General features: G+C 38.5%; 1 protein-coding gene across 3 annotated transcripts in view; it reads left to right on the top strand.

Annotated features, from left to right (window-relative positions):
• LOC134539746 (protein bric-a-brac 1-like) overlaps positions 1-14,179 on the top strand; it is a 694,502-nt gene that overhangs the window by 367,657 nt on the left and 312,666 nt on the right. For all 3 annotated transcript variants that reach the window (XM_063382029.1, XM_063382036.1, XM_063382019.1), the window contains exon 5: positions 2,971-3,792. In XM_063382029.1, the coding sequence (XP_063238099.1) occupies positions 3,025-3,792 (768 nt within the window). In that variant the 5' untranslated portion in view covers positions 2,971-3,024. The remainder of the gene's footprint in view (positions 1-2,970; positions 3,793-14,179) is intronic.

The raw sequence follows: 14,179 nt of genomic DNA, 5'->3' as shown, positions 1-14,179 counted from the left end.
GCGTGGCTGGAATGTAAAATGCGTAAATTTCCGTTTTTTTTTTTCCCCTTCCACCTGTGTTCTTTTAGCGGCCTTCCCAGTCTTGCTCGCGATTTCTCTCACGTCATAAATGTTTCCTGTGCGCGCGCGGAATCTTTTCTTCTCTTTTTTTTTTCCGCTCGCAGCCATCTTGGTGTATTTGTTCCCGTGCGTGCAGTCGGCGTGGTTAAATATTTACCCGTATCCGGCGGTCCCGCGCTCCCCGTGACGCCGCGAGGTGCAGGATGCTGTTCCTCGAGCCGTGCGCGCCCCCTCGACACACCCACACACGAACATCGCGCGACATGGATTAGGAACTGTAAAGGCTACGTTTTTCAGGCAAGCTGTATTTCGGGGAACCGATGGTAATGACGAAAGATTTATGTTATCTACATCAGCTCTTACCACCATCGTATGATGAGGCATCTGAAGGCTGACTGAAATCAGTTTCTGTTACGTCTTCAGCGGCTGTGAAATCGTCGCAAACCAAGGCTATATGGCATTGTGCATAGCTTCGGATAAAAACCACGCATTCTGGGAACTGCTCCCACCACCAGAGTAGGGTATGTTTAAGAAAACTATTTAAGAATGCGCTAAGGGCGGATGGGTAATCGGTTTCCGCATTTCGTTTTTTAACTATATTTTTAGGAAAGTGAAATCGGCTAAAAACACGTGTTTTCCGTCATTTTTTTAGGCATGAAAGTATTGGTAGAGATTCTTGAAAGCGCACTCAAGGGACCTGCATTACACACATTTATCTCTTTATTTCTTCGCCGTATAATATTATTTACACCGCTCAAATCTTACAGTTGCCCTGTACACGACGAGATGGCTTCAATCCAGTGGAGATACCGCTCTAGAAGCACCAGTGAGCATCGCGCTAATCACCCAGCCTTACTAACACAGTTACCCCTCTGGTGAGGCGGGCCCCTTCAACTGAAATCAGAGATATGATTTCTCAAACTTCTTGTCTTTTCACCGCAACAGTAACCTTAATTTTGTACGTCATCCTTCACGTGGGACTCTCGGATGCCCTGGTCTGGCAGTCGGACCAGAGGCCCGCGACTGCTGCGACTACAGCCTGCAGTTGTCGGCACGCATACGCCATGTGGGACTCGATCCCACGACACGATTCCAGATATAGAAGTCATTATTGTCGGCGCCTTGATCACCGAGGCTACCTGTTTTAATGCTGTTCATTTATTTGCTCTGCATACAAGTTCATTTGAAATCGAATAATTAAACTTAGATGATCGAAATAAAATTGGAACGAGTGACATTGTAATTAGTGTGCTATGTGTGACCTACCTGGCACGCACTTAACGAAGAAAATCACACGTTCTCTTCAAAAACGTCAAGTAAATATTATTTAACTAATATTAGTTAAGGTTTGTCCTTGGAGGCCCTTTGCGGACATCCAAGGTGAAAATAATTGGCCCGTAATTTAAACTTGACAGATTTAAATTACTTGCTTGAATAAATTAATCTTAGTTTGTATTTATTAACTGTCTGTCCTGTTATATACTTTTTTGTAACTCTTAGTTATTTTTTGTTCCAACAGAAATGCTTTTTAAAATATTTATACACAGATTTTGAGTTCATGTTACCAATATTTTTGTTAAATTTCGCTTGAAGAGTTGCCAAACATATTGTATTCTAAATAATTATCATTTATCATCAACACTTTTAGTTATACCGATAAAATATTATTGTTGTTAAACATATTGTTGTTTAAACAAACAAGCGATTAATTAACATAACTGAATTTTCTGTTTTAATATCATTTTAGTCCAATAAAAAATCCGTCAACTTTATGTAAAAAAACTTTTCGAGCGTCTAAATTACTAAAACAATGCGTCAGTCATGGAAAATATATAAAGGGTTATAAAGAAATACATTCATGTTATACCCAGTGAGTATTCATAATGTGCTAATAACTAGATTAGGTGTAGTAGATGCAGTTTTTAAGTATTACAGTATTTTCAATGGTTGATTTCAAATGCGTTAAAATGAACATGTTTGAATGATGTATGTGGCACTGTTGAACGCAATGTTGCGTGATTGTGAGTGCTTCCCGTTGCCTCGTGGCTCCAGAGACGAGTGATCTGCTGCCCGCCTCTCGACGCTGGTTGGGGCGCGTTCCGAAATGCACTCGCCACGGACAGCCTGCTATAACCGCCATGCCAGCTGGCCCCCGTCACGAGAGATTTAAGTTTGGCAGCCGCGGCCATGCCAGGCGGGAGGGCGCAGACGTTAATAAACGATAATTAACAATAACAGTCCAACTATAAAATAGCGGGGAGAAGCATCAAACATGGCCGCCCAGCGACGCGGGGGATTGTATACACGAAGCGAGGCCCGTCCATGAGTCAGCCTCGTGTGTTTCAGCTGCTGACAGCCGCGCTATCTTCGTCTTCCTCTTTGTGTCCGCGGCGGGAGAGACAGAGAGAGTGATAGCGAGGAGGAGACAGCGAGTCACGATAACGGTGGGGAGGGGGGCAAGAATCATTATGATCGCGCCTAACAGAGAGAGACGGAGAGAGAACGCTTGCGCCTTCATCAATAAATCAATAGGGACGGAGCATCGCCATACATAATGCATAGCAGGCCTCCTCTCATTTCACACCCCCGTATTACATGTACATTTTATATAAATAAATGATGAAGCGCGGGGGAGGGGAAGAGCGAGGGAGGGGCGGAGGGGCGGAGCGCTGTGATGGGAGGGAGGATAGGGGAGAGGGGAGGGAGCAGGGACGGCGAGCGCGGCTCGCTCCTCACTCGCGCAGTGGGCCTCGTGCGGAGTGCTCCACAGCTCTCTGCTCTCGGCAGGTCCTGCTGTGTCTCGTGGCGCGTGTCTCCGGCCGGGCCGAGAGGGTGGCGGCAGTGTCGGCGGCGTGGGCGGCTTGCGGCGGCGGCAGTGGGTGTGCTGACCGGTGGCGGCTGTGTGTGCAGATGCCAGGCGAGGAGGCGGCGCCCTGACCCCGTGACGGCAGCGCCTCCCCCAGGATGCAGCACGTCTCCGCCGAGTCCCCGCAGCAGTTCTGCCTGCGCTGGAACAACTACCAGAGCAACCTGACCAACGTGTTCGACCAGCTGCTGCAGAGCGAGTCCTTCGTCGACGTGACGCTCGCCTGCGACGGCCACTCCGTCAAGGCGCACAAGATGGTGCTGTCGGCGTGCAGCCCCTACTTCCAGGCGCTCTTCTTCGACAACCCCTGCCAGCACCCCATCGTCATCCTCAAGGACATCAAGTGGCCGGAGCTGAAGGCCGTCGTCGAGTTCATGTACAAGGGCGAGATCAACGTGTCACAGGAGCAGATCGGGCCCTTGCTCAAGGTCGCCGAGTCGCTCAAGATACGCGGCCTGGCCGACGTGAACGGCGAGCCCGAGTTCGGCGGCGACGCCAAGAAGTGGTCGGCGGCGTCGTCACAGGGGGCGGCCGTCGCGGCGCACGACCTGTCGCCCGACAGCGCCGCCTCGCCGGCGCACCGCCACAAGAAGCGGCGGCGCGTGTCGGGCGAGCGCGCTAGCCCCGAGGAGGGCGACGCCGCCCCCGGGGGCGGGGAGCCGCCTCCCGTGCCGCCCGCCGCGCCCACGTGCCTCGACATGTCACTGGCCGCCAACCAGCCGGCACCCCCGCCGCCGCCTCCGCCGCCGCACGGCCTGGCCCTGGGCGACTCGCTGCCCCCGCCGCCGCCGCCGCCCGCCCCGGCGCACCCCGACGACATGGAGATCAAGCCCGGCATCGCCGAGATGATCCGCGAGGAGGAGCGGGTGAGTACCTTCTCTGTCTGGCCGGGTGTTCTTATCAGGCTCTCACATTCCTCCACAGTAGAGTCAGTTGGAAAAGAAACTAGCTGTAATTGATAATACTGTCTTCTTTTAATAGTCAGTGAGATTTTTGTAAATATGTATCGTTATGAAATGTCTTTCTCGAGCGAGGGATGTATTTACCTGCTGAGCGGAGCAACCCTTCGGCTTTGATGTTAGAATTCGCAACCATTTAATATAACGTGCCTATTTTCTATCTCGCTATGGTTAGTCTTTTTTATGTTGCACATAAAGTTCAGGAATTTTTTTAAATAAGATTATCGGACATGTGTGCTGTTATAAACGACGTAAAACTTTCTTCTTTTGAGACATGCCTAAAGGAAATGTAAGATGGTCCGTAGACGTCTAAGGACATAATGGCTTAGTGAATTTGTCTGGAATTTCAGCAAAATTGATTTTTCTTGGTGTACGTATTGTTTCTCTGTGCATACATTGGTAACTTTTTGCACTGTGTGATTATCGCCGTTAGGAGTAGGCATACCCTTATGTTTGGTGATGTCATTCATATTTTCTTATCTTTGGTTTTATGTTATATTTACTGGGAAAATATACATTTCCAAGTGGCCATGTTATATCTCATAAAAGACTGTTTTTTTTTTTTTTTTTTTTTACTGAGGTATATATTTTGGGTGTCTGTTTTCAGTATGTAGGGGACGTGTTAAGTTGACTTTTACCGATGATAGCAAGTTTTTTATCTCCCATGAAGTAGTGCGTCATGTTATTTTATTTGTTTATCTCTTCCCTGTACGTGGAAATTGCACTATAAAATATTTCACAAAAGATTTTCTCAAAATAATTGTACAATTATGCTTATTTGCAGTCTAAAATTAAAAATTCATCAAATAGAACGGAAACTAAATTGATCAATAAAAATAAGTGTAATAGGAAGCTGACATGTTGCGGTATTTGTAGCTAGCTAATCTATAAAAATTACAATTGCTGAAACTGTACATACATTTTTAAAACTTGTATGTCTTTAGTTCTCTACAAACCCTCTTACATTTCTTGATACATACCTACTATTTAAAAAAAGAAGTATTCAATTTTGTTTCTAACAACCCAAAAAACTGTATATTTTAGAACTTTTACGCAGCAGAAAACAAAGGAATAACCTTTGAGATACGTTTTACCACAATTATTAAATAGGCCTATGTATTAAATCTAATTTATTTAGAGTGTTCTTGAGTTCGTGGTAAAAACTAGCGATATAACTTCAACTTAGGTTTTTGTCAATTTTGTTCCAGAAACAAACTTCTGATGGGAGTTAGCAATTCAATTTCGAATTGTAAATAATTCCATCACAAACATTATGTCTCAGAAAGTTTTTTTCGTGACTTAACAACAGCTCTGCAGCGGCGCACCCAAAATGTTTTTCATTTAATAAAAAATATTAGTTACGTGAAGAATGAGTTTAGTTATAAAATCCTGTTACCACCCGCCTTCTACCTGAACTTATCAGCTCATTGTTTATTACTTACACATTTGTTAGCTTGTAGATTATTTAAGTTACGTAATGTTTTATCACATTTAATATACATATACGTTGCATAGTTTTTTTGGTTAAATTTAATGTTTATTTTTTTTTTACATTTTTGTAAATTACTGAAAACGGTAACCAAAATGGTTACAAATCTTGAACATTCTAGGAAAAAGTAGTCAATACTATTGTCTGCTTCATTGCACAATTTGTAATTAGTAGAATTGACTATAAACCTGCAAATATTTAATTCCGGAAATCATGTAGTTTTGAATGGGTTGTCATAAAGTTTAAAATGATTTTGTGTTTAGCGAATTTTATGATCGATTAAACAGATTTGTAGTATCTTGAAAACAACTTCATTTTGAAGTCCACAAGCAGAACAGTGTACCACGTAAATATGAAATAATACGTGATTTATGTGAAACAACGCTCTGTTCAAGATGAAGTGTCATTTTTTTTGACAGATGCTTCGGCGAAAATTCGTACTTTCGACCACAGAATATTGTGACAGCTGTCGAAAGTGCGAATATTCCCGGGAGCACCTGCGAACAGATTGAGCAGGGTGTGCCTGGACGCCCTGTAGAAGGCTGAGGTACGATGTGGTCGCGAGAGGGTAATCGCGGAACGCGAGGAGACCGGAGCCTTCCATGCCAGGGTGACACTGGCGGAGCGAGGTTGTGTTGCGTCAAACGTGGCGTTATGGTGTCTCGACCCCATTGCGGAGGAAAGTAATTAGGACGTGAAAGTTCCGGCATGCGGAGCGCTCGTTAATGTCGCATGCACTGGCGTCTAGGAAAAAGTTTTGTTTTATTTTAATGGGGGAAGTAATCTGTTTGCCACGACGCCGTGCCAAATGGAGAATACTGTTAGCCGACGAGGCCAGCATGTCTCCATCTGATGTTTGACTAAAATGATGTACGTACTGTCCGCATCCAGGAGGGGAAATATTTGGTCGTGTACAAATAAATGTAATTTTAATATTTCAGACGATATTATGTGATTTATCTTACCGAATGTTGCAAAATGTGAACAAATCTTTTTTTTCTTCAGAATCAACAAAAAAACTATTTAATAAGTACGATCTCGTAGTAAGACTAAAGAAACAGACTTAGAACCAATTAGTTATTTGAAATAAGAAAATAGTTATGTTTTTACTATAACTTGCCTTAAATCCATACCTTGATTCCATGTTTTTTGCGGATTCAATTCATGGCAGTATTTTATTATTGTAGTTAAGAAGATTACTTTATCAGCAAATAAATTCTGATTAGTGTTTTTTATCATTGATTTTGTGTGCGATATATTATAGTTACTGATAAAAAGTCCATAATTAGAAGTATTAAATTTATGATGAAAATTTCCTTAGTTTCTTGTAAACTTATAGTACAAAATAAAATATAAAAATTTGGTTTATTTATATTAGGTATTGACTTACAGTGAAGTTTCAAGAAAAAATTGTACCTTGTGTTATTGAATAATTACATGGTGTAAATAATTAACATTTTTGTGGTTATTTCATTTAAAAAATACCACCGTTACTTTCGAATAATGTGATTCATTTATATGTAGATATACATAAAGACTATAAACACCATTACAATATTTGTAAACCAGTTGCGTAAAAATCCATTTACCCAAAAAAAATATTTTGAAATTACAAAAACATTTGTTTTGTAGACCTAACCATTTCTTTTAGACAGATTTCATGGTGCGACTTCCGGAAAAGATTAACATAGTTTTTTATTTCAAGGTCTATAGACCCCAAAACTATTGTCAACTCAAATATTTATAAGTATATTTGTATCACATTTTTATGCGCACTATAACTGCCATTATTGTGAACAAATCACTTCCAAACTGTAACATATAATAAAGTAGGCTAATGTAAAATCTCGGTTGAGTTCGTTAATGGGTAAAAACCAACCAAAGGGGTAGAGACATGGAAGTTTAAAAAAAAAAACAGAATAATTGCTATAAAACTCTTAATATGACCAATATAGCCTCCCTGTAAAGTTATTTTCCCCCAAAATGTTGTGTCAAAATAAATTTTTGTTACAACCATGATTGCAAGGAGTGGAAAAAACAGGGGTAGCAGACAGAAAATTTCATAAGTCACTTAGTAGGCACACCTTTATTTCCGTTCAAATTGTTTGTAATCTTATAAATATTATCTAAACCTTTGCCTGAAGCAATTTTTGATAAAACGAACCATTGCTGTAAGGAGTAAAAAGGGTTGATATAAAAACAATTTTTTTTTACCATGTTCATTGTCAAATCCGTTATTATATTTAAGATAAAACTTCTAAATAGTATCTACAACCTTAGTCTGAAATAGTTTTTTTATACGACCAGCAATTACAGCAGGGGGTAGAAAAACAGAGTTTAACGGACAAAAGAATTATAACTCCCTTATTAGGTACACTATTAAATATAAGTACACTATTAAACATGTTACAATTTACTGTAATCTTCGAAATTATATATATAAAATTGGATGTTATTATATGTGTATGCAATTTATAAACTCCGACACCATTTGTCCTTTTGCCATGAAAATTGACACATCGAAGTGTTTTTTCATGAAGAAGGTTTTATACTATCCATTTTTTTTATAATTCGCCGCTAGATGGCGCTGCAGCCTTCAACTTCTAAACTGTTCAACCGATTGCCATGGTAAACCGAAAATCATAGGTCATAAGACATACAAACAGTAATTGTATGTTTTCTCTATGTCCACCACATTGTCATATAGCTCTATCAATTTTTTTTAACTCGCGTACAATATATCATCACCCTGTGTTCAGTCCGGGCAACGCCGGGTACTGCAGCTAGTATTATCTAACACTTTTGTCTAAAATAAGTTTTGGTGCAACCAAGCATTACTACGAGAGAAAATAACAGGGTTGAAGAACCAAAAAAAAAAAATCATAACTTTTTTAGTAAGGAGGTATACTATCATATTCCATATACTTTATTGTAAAAACCTTAAACATTATCTAGAACTTTTGGCTGAAATAATTTTTTTTATGAGATAAGCTATTGCTATTACTATGAAAGGTTGAAAAAACAGGGGTAGAATAATTTTTTTTTACTACATACACTATCAAATTCTTTTTGACTTACTGTAAACCTACTACTCATTATCTTAAACCTTCGTCCAAAACTAATTTTTATACGCCCACTTTTTATTGCAATGAATGAAATATAGTGTTGGTGAAGGTAAAAATAAATTCATTAGTACCTTAGTATGGAATATTATGAACTATCTAAGCTATGCAATGCTGGATTCATTGAATTATAAACATTAGGAATATTTTCGCTGCATGGAATATGAGAAAATTTTTAGTCGAACATTTTGGAATATTAGGGAACTTAATGAATATTTATGTAAATTAAATACTCATTATTTACAGATGTTTATAGACGTTTCCAAAACCTTCCAAAAGAAATAGGTTCTTCGAAATCTACCTGCACCAATGGGCTGTGCCGAAAGGTTTTTTAATTGTAGTAATATCAATAACTTGTTCGAAAATGACATGTGTGATTAGAAAAAATCGCGTAAGTCTGTTATCAGGTAAAACATTCTAAGTGAACTATGTCACTATAAAGTTTACTTTTAGTTACAATTTACAAATGAATTTTTCATTGCAAATTTAGATAACTACAGTCTAATTAACAATTTGATCATGAGTTTTTATTTTGCTAATCCAAATTATTGTATTTATTACATTGAAGATTTCTTAGTGAAATGATTCTTTTACTTTTAGTTACAATTTACAAATGAATTTTTCATTGCAAATTTAGATAACTACAGTCTAATTAACAATTTGATCATGAGTTTTTATTTTGCTAATCCAAATTATTGTATTTATTACATTGAAGATTTCTTAGTGAAATGATTCTCAGAGCTGTACCAAATGAATTTTACATAGAAACTTGACTTTCAAGAGCTTAAAAATATGATTTTTCTCAAACGAAACGCGGAGAACAGTTTTTGGGGAAATTTTTCTTCTCTGAAAAATTGTATTTTAACAAATTTCAAATATTGATGCAGAGGCTCCTTGGTTTCTGCCCTTGGGGGGGGGGGGGGGTCGTCGATTTTTAAATGTTTGTCTCGGAGTAACCATCTCGAAATGGGAGCACTTGCCGTAAAAATAATTAAAATAAACGAATCACATCCGAGTAACGACTCAAACCAATGACATTCTCCCTCTTTACCCCTATTGTAAAGAACCTGATTTGGTCTTCATCATATTTTGCTTTTTTTGAGAGCAGAAAGGAATTTATAAATGTATGTTACGACTTACTGATTTTAATTATTTCTCTATTCTTACGTTGTAGAAGCACTGGTTAAAAGTCACATCTTCATCGTTAAAGTGCAGGATGGTTGTTCTGGAGTGTGGCCTGAAGTAGGTATAGTTTTGGCGCACATCTGAAGAATGGCATTGGCATTTTATCGCGGACGTGTGAGTAACCACGTTTAGAAGAAACTTAAGCGGTTGGTCACACATGGTTACCAAGTCCTCATTAAGTTGAAATAGTTATATATTTCTCCATTCTTGAATATTTTAATTCATTTTTTATATTCAACTTATATGGAACCATAATCAATAGTAATTAATTCATTTATATTTATTATTCATGTCACACGTATACTAAGTAATGCATGTTAATCAATTCTTACGGTTACCAGAAAACTTGATTAGCCTATACCGTTTACGAATGCACTTTTTTTTAACATTTATGTGAGGTATTAAGTATTTCACGAAAAATACTCACAATAATAAAACATTTATTTTGTTTTCCAAATACGTAAATATGCTAGCCAAGTATTCAGCTGCAAGTGTTTTTTTTTTCATACGTGATGGAAGAATCTCCAGGCGTAAAACTAATAACGTGGATACAGCTACCTGTCAGAAAAGTGGCCACGTTCGTGGGCTGAAGGGTAGTCACTCGATGATGGGTTAACACACCTGCACAGTTTGCGTTAACATTGGCAGACAGGCTAAAATGTACACCATTATTCGTTTGGGTCCAGCGTGGTTTGATTCATATCCGACCATTTCCATTCAGGGTAGGGTGAGGCAGCAGACGTGCTGAACACGTCGACTAGTTTGTGTATACAGGTGTGTAAAGTTTAGCCCGGGACCAGGAAATAACGCGGATTTTTCAGGTGTCTAGTGCTAGGCGAGACTTGGATGGTATATGTTTTTCCAATCGTACCTACCTGAAGTGTTGACAAACGACGCCGTGGACCCGTGAGAGCCAGCCTTGACGCCCGCACCGCCTTGTCAGATGTAGAGCAGTGAGCCCGTTTCAGAGGCTGTATGTGCATGGATACGGCACCACAGGCAAGGACGTTCTTACAACTTTACTAACAACATACAACGTAACTGTGTATTTTTTTTTTAATTTAATGTTAATTTTAAGTTAATGTTTTGCTGAACAAGCGAATACTACGTTCATCTAACTATTAAACGTACATTATTAAAAAAATGTTTCAGTTGGTTTTCAAGGATTCTTTCGTAGAAAATTATTTGTAAGGGACTGGCTTAGTCAGAGGTGTATTTGTGTCAGTGAGGCGGGATGATAAGTGCGACACTCGCTGGTGCTCCTAGCGCGGTATCGCCTCTAAGCGCAAGGCTGTGAACTTCTTTTAGTGCATAGGGCAACTATAAGACTGAGTGGCGATCATAACATGGCGGAGAAATGAATATAAATGTGGAATGCAATCCCTTGAGTGCTTTCAGGAATATCTACTTGGAGTTTCGTGCCTAAAAGTCATTCTGAAAACACCTTTTTAGCCATTTTCACTCTTCTGAAAATACAGCTTGAAAACGAATTCCGGAAACAGTACTACTCATCCGCCCTCAGCGTATCATCAAAAGATTTTCCTAAATAGCATTCGGATATCCTCAGCAGCTGCAAAGTCGCGCGTTTCTTTTCCTGAAGCCTTGCACACCGTCTGCTTGCTTAGTGGGCGGGGCCGTCAACGGAGAGCGTGCAGATTCCGCGGGTAAAGGTTGTGGTTTACAAAAAATGTACGAGCCAGGATCCTTTACCACTGTGAAGCAAACAGCTGGCCATTTCTCTGTGTAAGAACAATCAAGAATGTTTAACATATTGAATAGTTTTCTCGAAAGCCCCACCAGCTTTGGAAGACAGTTTTTAATTATGCTGGGAAGACATTTTCTAATTATGCTGGGAAGACAGTTTTCAATTATGCTTTTTAAACAAAAAACTAAAGCGATGTGTAATTAATATTTTGATAATAAAATGTTTAATTTATCTGTTTGTAGATATTAAATATCAATGTAAATATTTACAGAAATTGCCTGTACCTAAAGTTATAAAATAGGCCTCTTATTCTGGAAAATAGCATGTTATTTCCCTTCCAAAAAATATCTGAAAATATATTTTAATAAGGTGTAAATAACGTGAAAGTTCACAAAATTTTGAATTGTCCCTCTATTGTAAAGGCATTGCGTGGAACTAAAATGCCTTTACACAGAAAAATGCATACTTCCACATACGTTAATTTTACACTTTACATCCCTAAATTTCTTAAACTGGTTCGTTTATACGTAGTTAAATTTTGTGTAGTTTTACCAGAAACATAATAAATAGTTTACAAACCAAAAAGCCATACAAGTCGATTTTCACAGATTATACGCATCGTAAATTGTAACTTTGGGTCTATATTTACTTCCATAACGTGCACGGATTATATAGTTTTTTTAACTAATTAAAAAATTTAACTGATAGTGATTTTATTTTATCTTATTCATTTTTGGTGCCATTATCTATCTTTAAATACTGTATATTATAAATCCTAGGAATAATTCGGTTTTACAATTTACGTTGAATGTACAAAATTAATTTTTATACATAAATATTTGGTACGAAAGCTTACGATCTGATTAAAGGAGTGCGTTTATTCCGCAACGGAAAGTATATGACATCGATTGATTGTTTGCTGTAATTGTTCATAGCTTGGAGTTTTGGCATGCGTGTAAACGTTACTCGTGCCGTGGGGCCGCAGGCCTGTGTGTCTCCGACATCCAGCAGCCCGCCGCGGCGTAGGTACCACGTGACTTCTCCCTCCCTATTCACTACTCATTATCCTTCCTTCATCCCTCCCAAATCTCCAGCTGTTATCGCAGCTGATAAGCGCACTGACTTGGGAAGGTGTGCGCCTCTGTCCATTTGCTTTTGTTGTCAGTGTCGCCGCGATCGAATGGGGGATTTTTCTTCTTTGGAGTTGAAAAAGGTTTTTTGAGGGGAATGGGAGGTGATTTTTTAAGGTACGTTACATGGAAACTACTTAAAGGCTGTTACAAATTATGGTTACATATAATCCTGGGATTTTTGTAAATTTACGGTTACTAAATTTACTTAATTTGTTTATGGATTTCTGAGAATAATATTTGTGTACTAACGACTCATTCACAAAAAATATCAAGTCCACAGCTAAAACACGCTTTTCACTTCCTCGTTGTGTTACCCTCGTGTATGACTTTCAACCATGTTATGAGGATTTAGGGTTGTGAAGCACAACATTAAGGTTGTGGGATTATGCATTTCGTTTAGTACTCTGCAGTTAGTTCTACGCATAACCTTTACAATGAAGAGATTATATTTAAATCAAAACTCTGGAATTCGGTTCATTCTTAAATCAGAACTCTGGAATTTGGTTCATTCGTAGTTTCTGATTTTACTGTAGGTGAATTCGTCTTTGAAAATTTCGTAATATTACGGTAACTTCCTATCATTGATACCCATCTTGAACGTGAAGGGAGTGGGATATGCCCTTCGCAAATTCACCAATTTTTAGCGTAATGCTTTAACTGCTTAAGTTCGTTTTGTAAAATTTCCTTACTTATATACTTATTTAGTGTGTGTTCTTTGAGAACGCACAAACAGGAAAATAATTTTGCACGAAAAATTGCGTCAAATAGTTAAAACGTACTCTTTGCGACTTACGTATTTGAGGTGGCAGTTATGAATTTCTATCACTGATTAAATTTCTCCATCCAGTCTAAAGCGTTGAAAAATATACGTTGGTATTTAATTTAAAATGCCATTTACTAGCTCTATTCTCTCTTCAAGTAGTTATTATAAAATAAAGTTTATGCTGTTTCATTATAAACCTAACGAGTTTTGCGATGGCGATAAATATTTGTTGAATGTTTCATTGGTTCTTAAAAGTACGGAAATACTGAAGAATTATTTGAAACCTGTATTGGTGCAGCTTATGGAAATGTTTTAATACTATTGTTGCACGTGGGGAAAACAGGTCCAGAAAGGATAGTACTATAGGTAACTACTACCCTGATGATGGCGACTGTAACGTCGACCGAAACGACAGTGATATCTTCGTCTTCGACGCGGCTACAACCCAGAAGCCAAGCAACTCTAGACAATGGCGCCGAAAGCCTGCTATATTTTTAAATTTAATACAGTTTTATTTATCAGCTAATATTTACACTTTTAATAAAATTATAACAATTGGTTTGACTTTAATGTAGTAATTCGAAAATATTCTTGATGTTTACTTTATACTATTTGAATATCGACGATTTAATACATACAACAAAATTGGACTGTCTCGAAACACATATCAGTGTCAATAAATGTTCTGAGAATACTAAATGTTCTTAATAAAACTTACTATTACCCTCTTAACGCCAGCCTGATCAGCTGTTAATTAAACAGATCGTTTTCACAAAATAATCACAAGAATAATACACAATAATAATAAAACTGTATAAATACGAAAAAAAAGTTATGGTTAGAGAAGGTTCGTTTAACTAGCACAGCACAAATTGTAATAAAACATAATTTTATGAA

This window comes from Bacillus rossius, chromosome 1, assembly GCF_032445375.1.
Source record: "Bacillus rossius redtenbacheri isolate Brsri chromosome 1, Brsri_v3, whole genome shotgun sequence".
Classification (NCBI taxonomy): domain Eukaryota; kingdom Metazoa; phylum Arthropoda; class Insecta; order Phasmatodea; family Bacillidae; genus Bacillus; species Bacillus rossius.
Note: the sequence above shows the minus strand (reverse complement) of the source record. Positions and strands in the feature narration are given on the sequence as shown.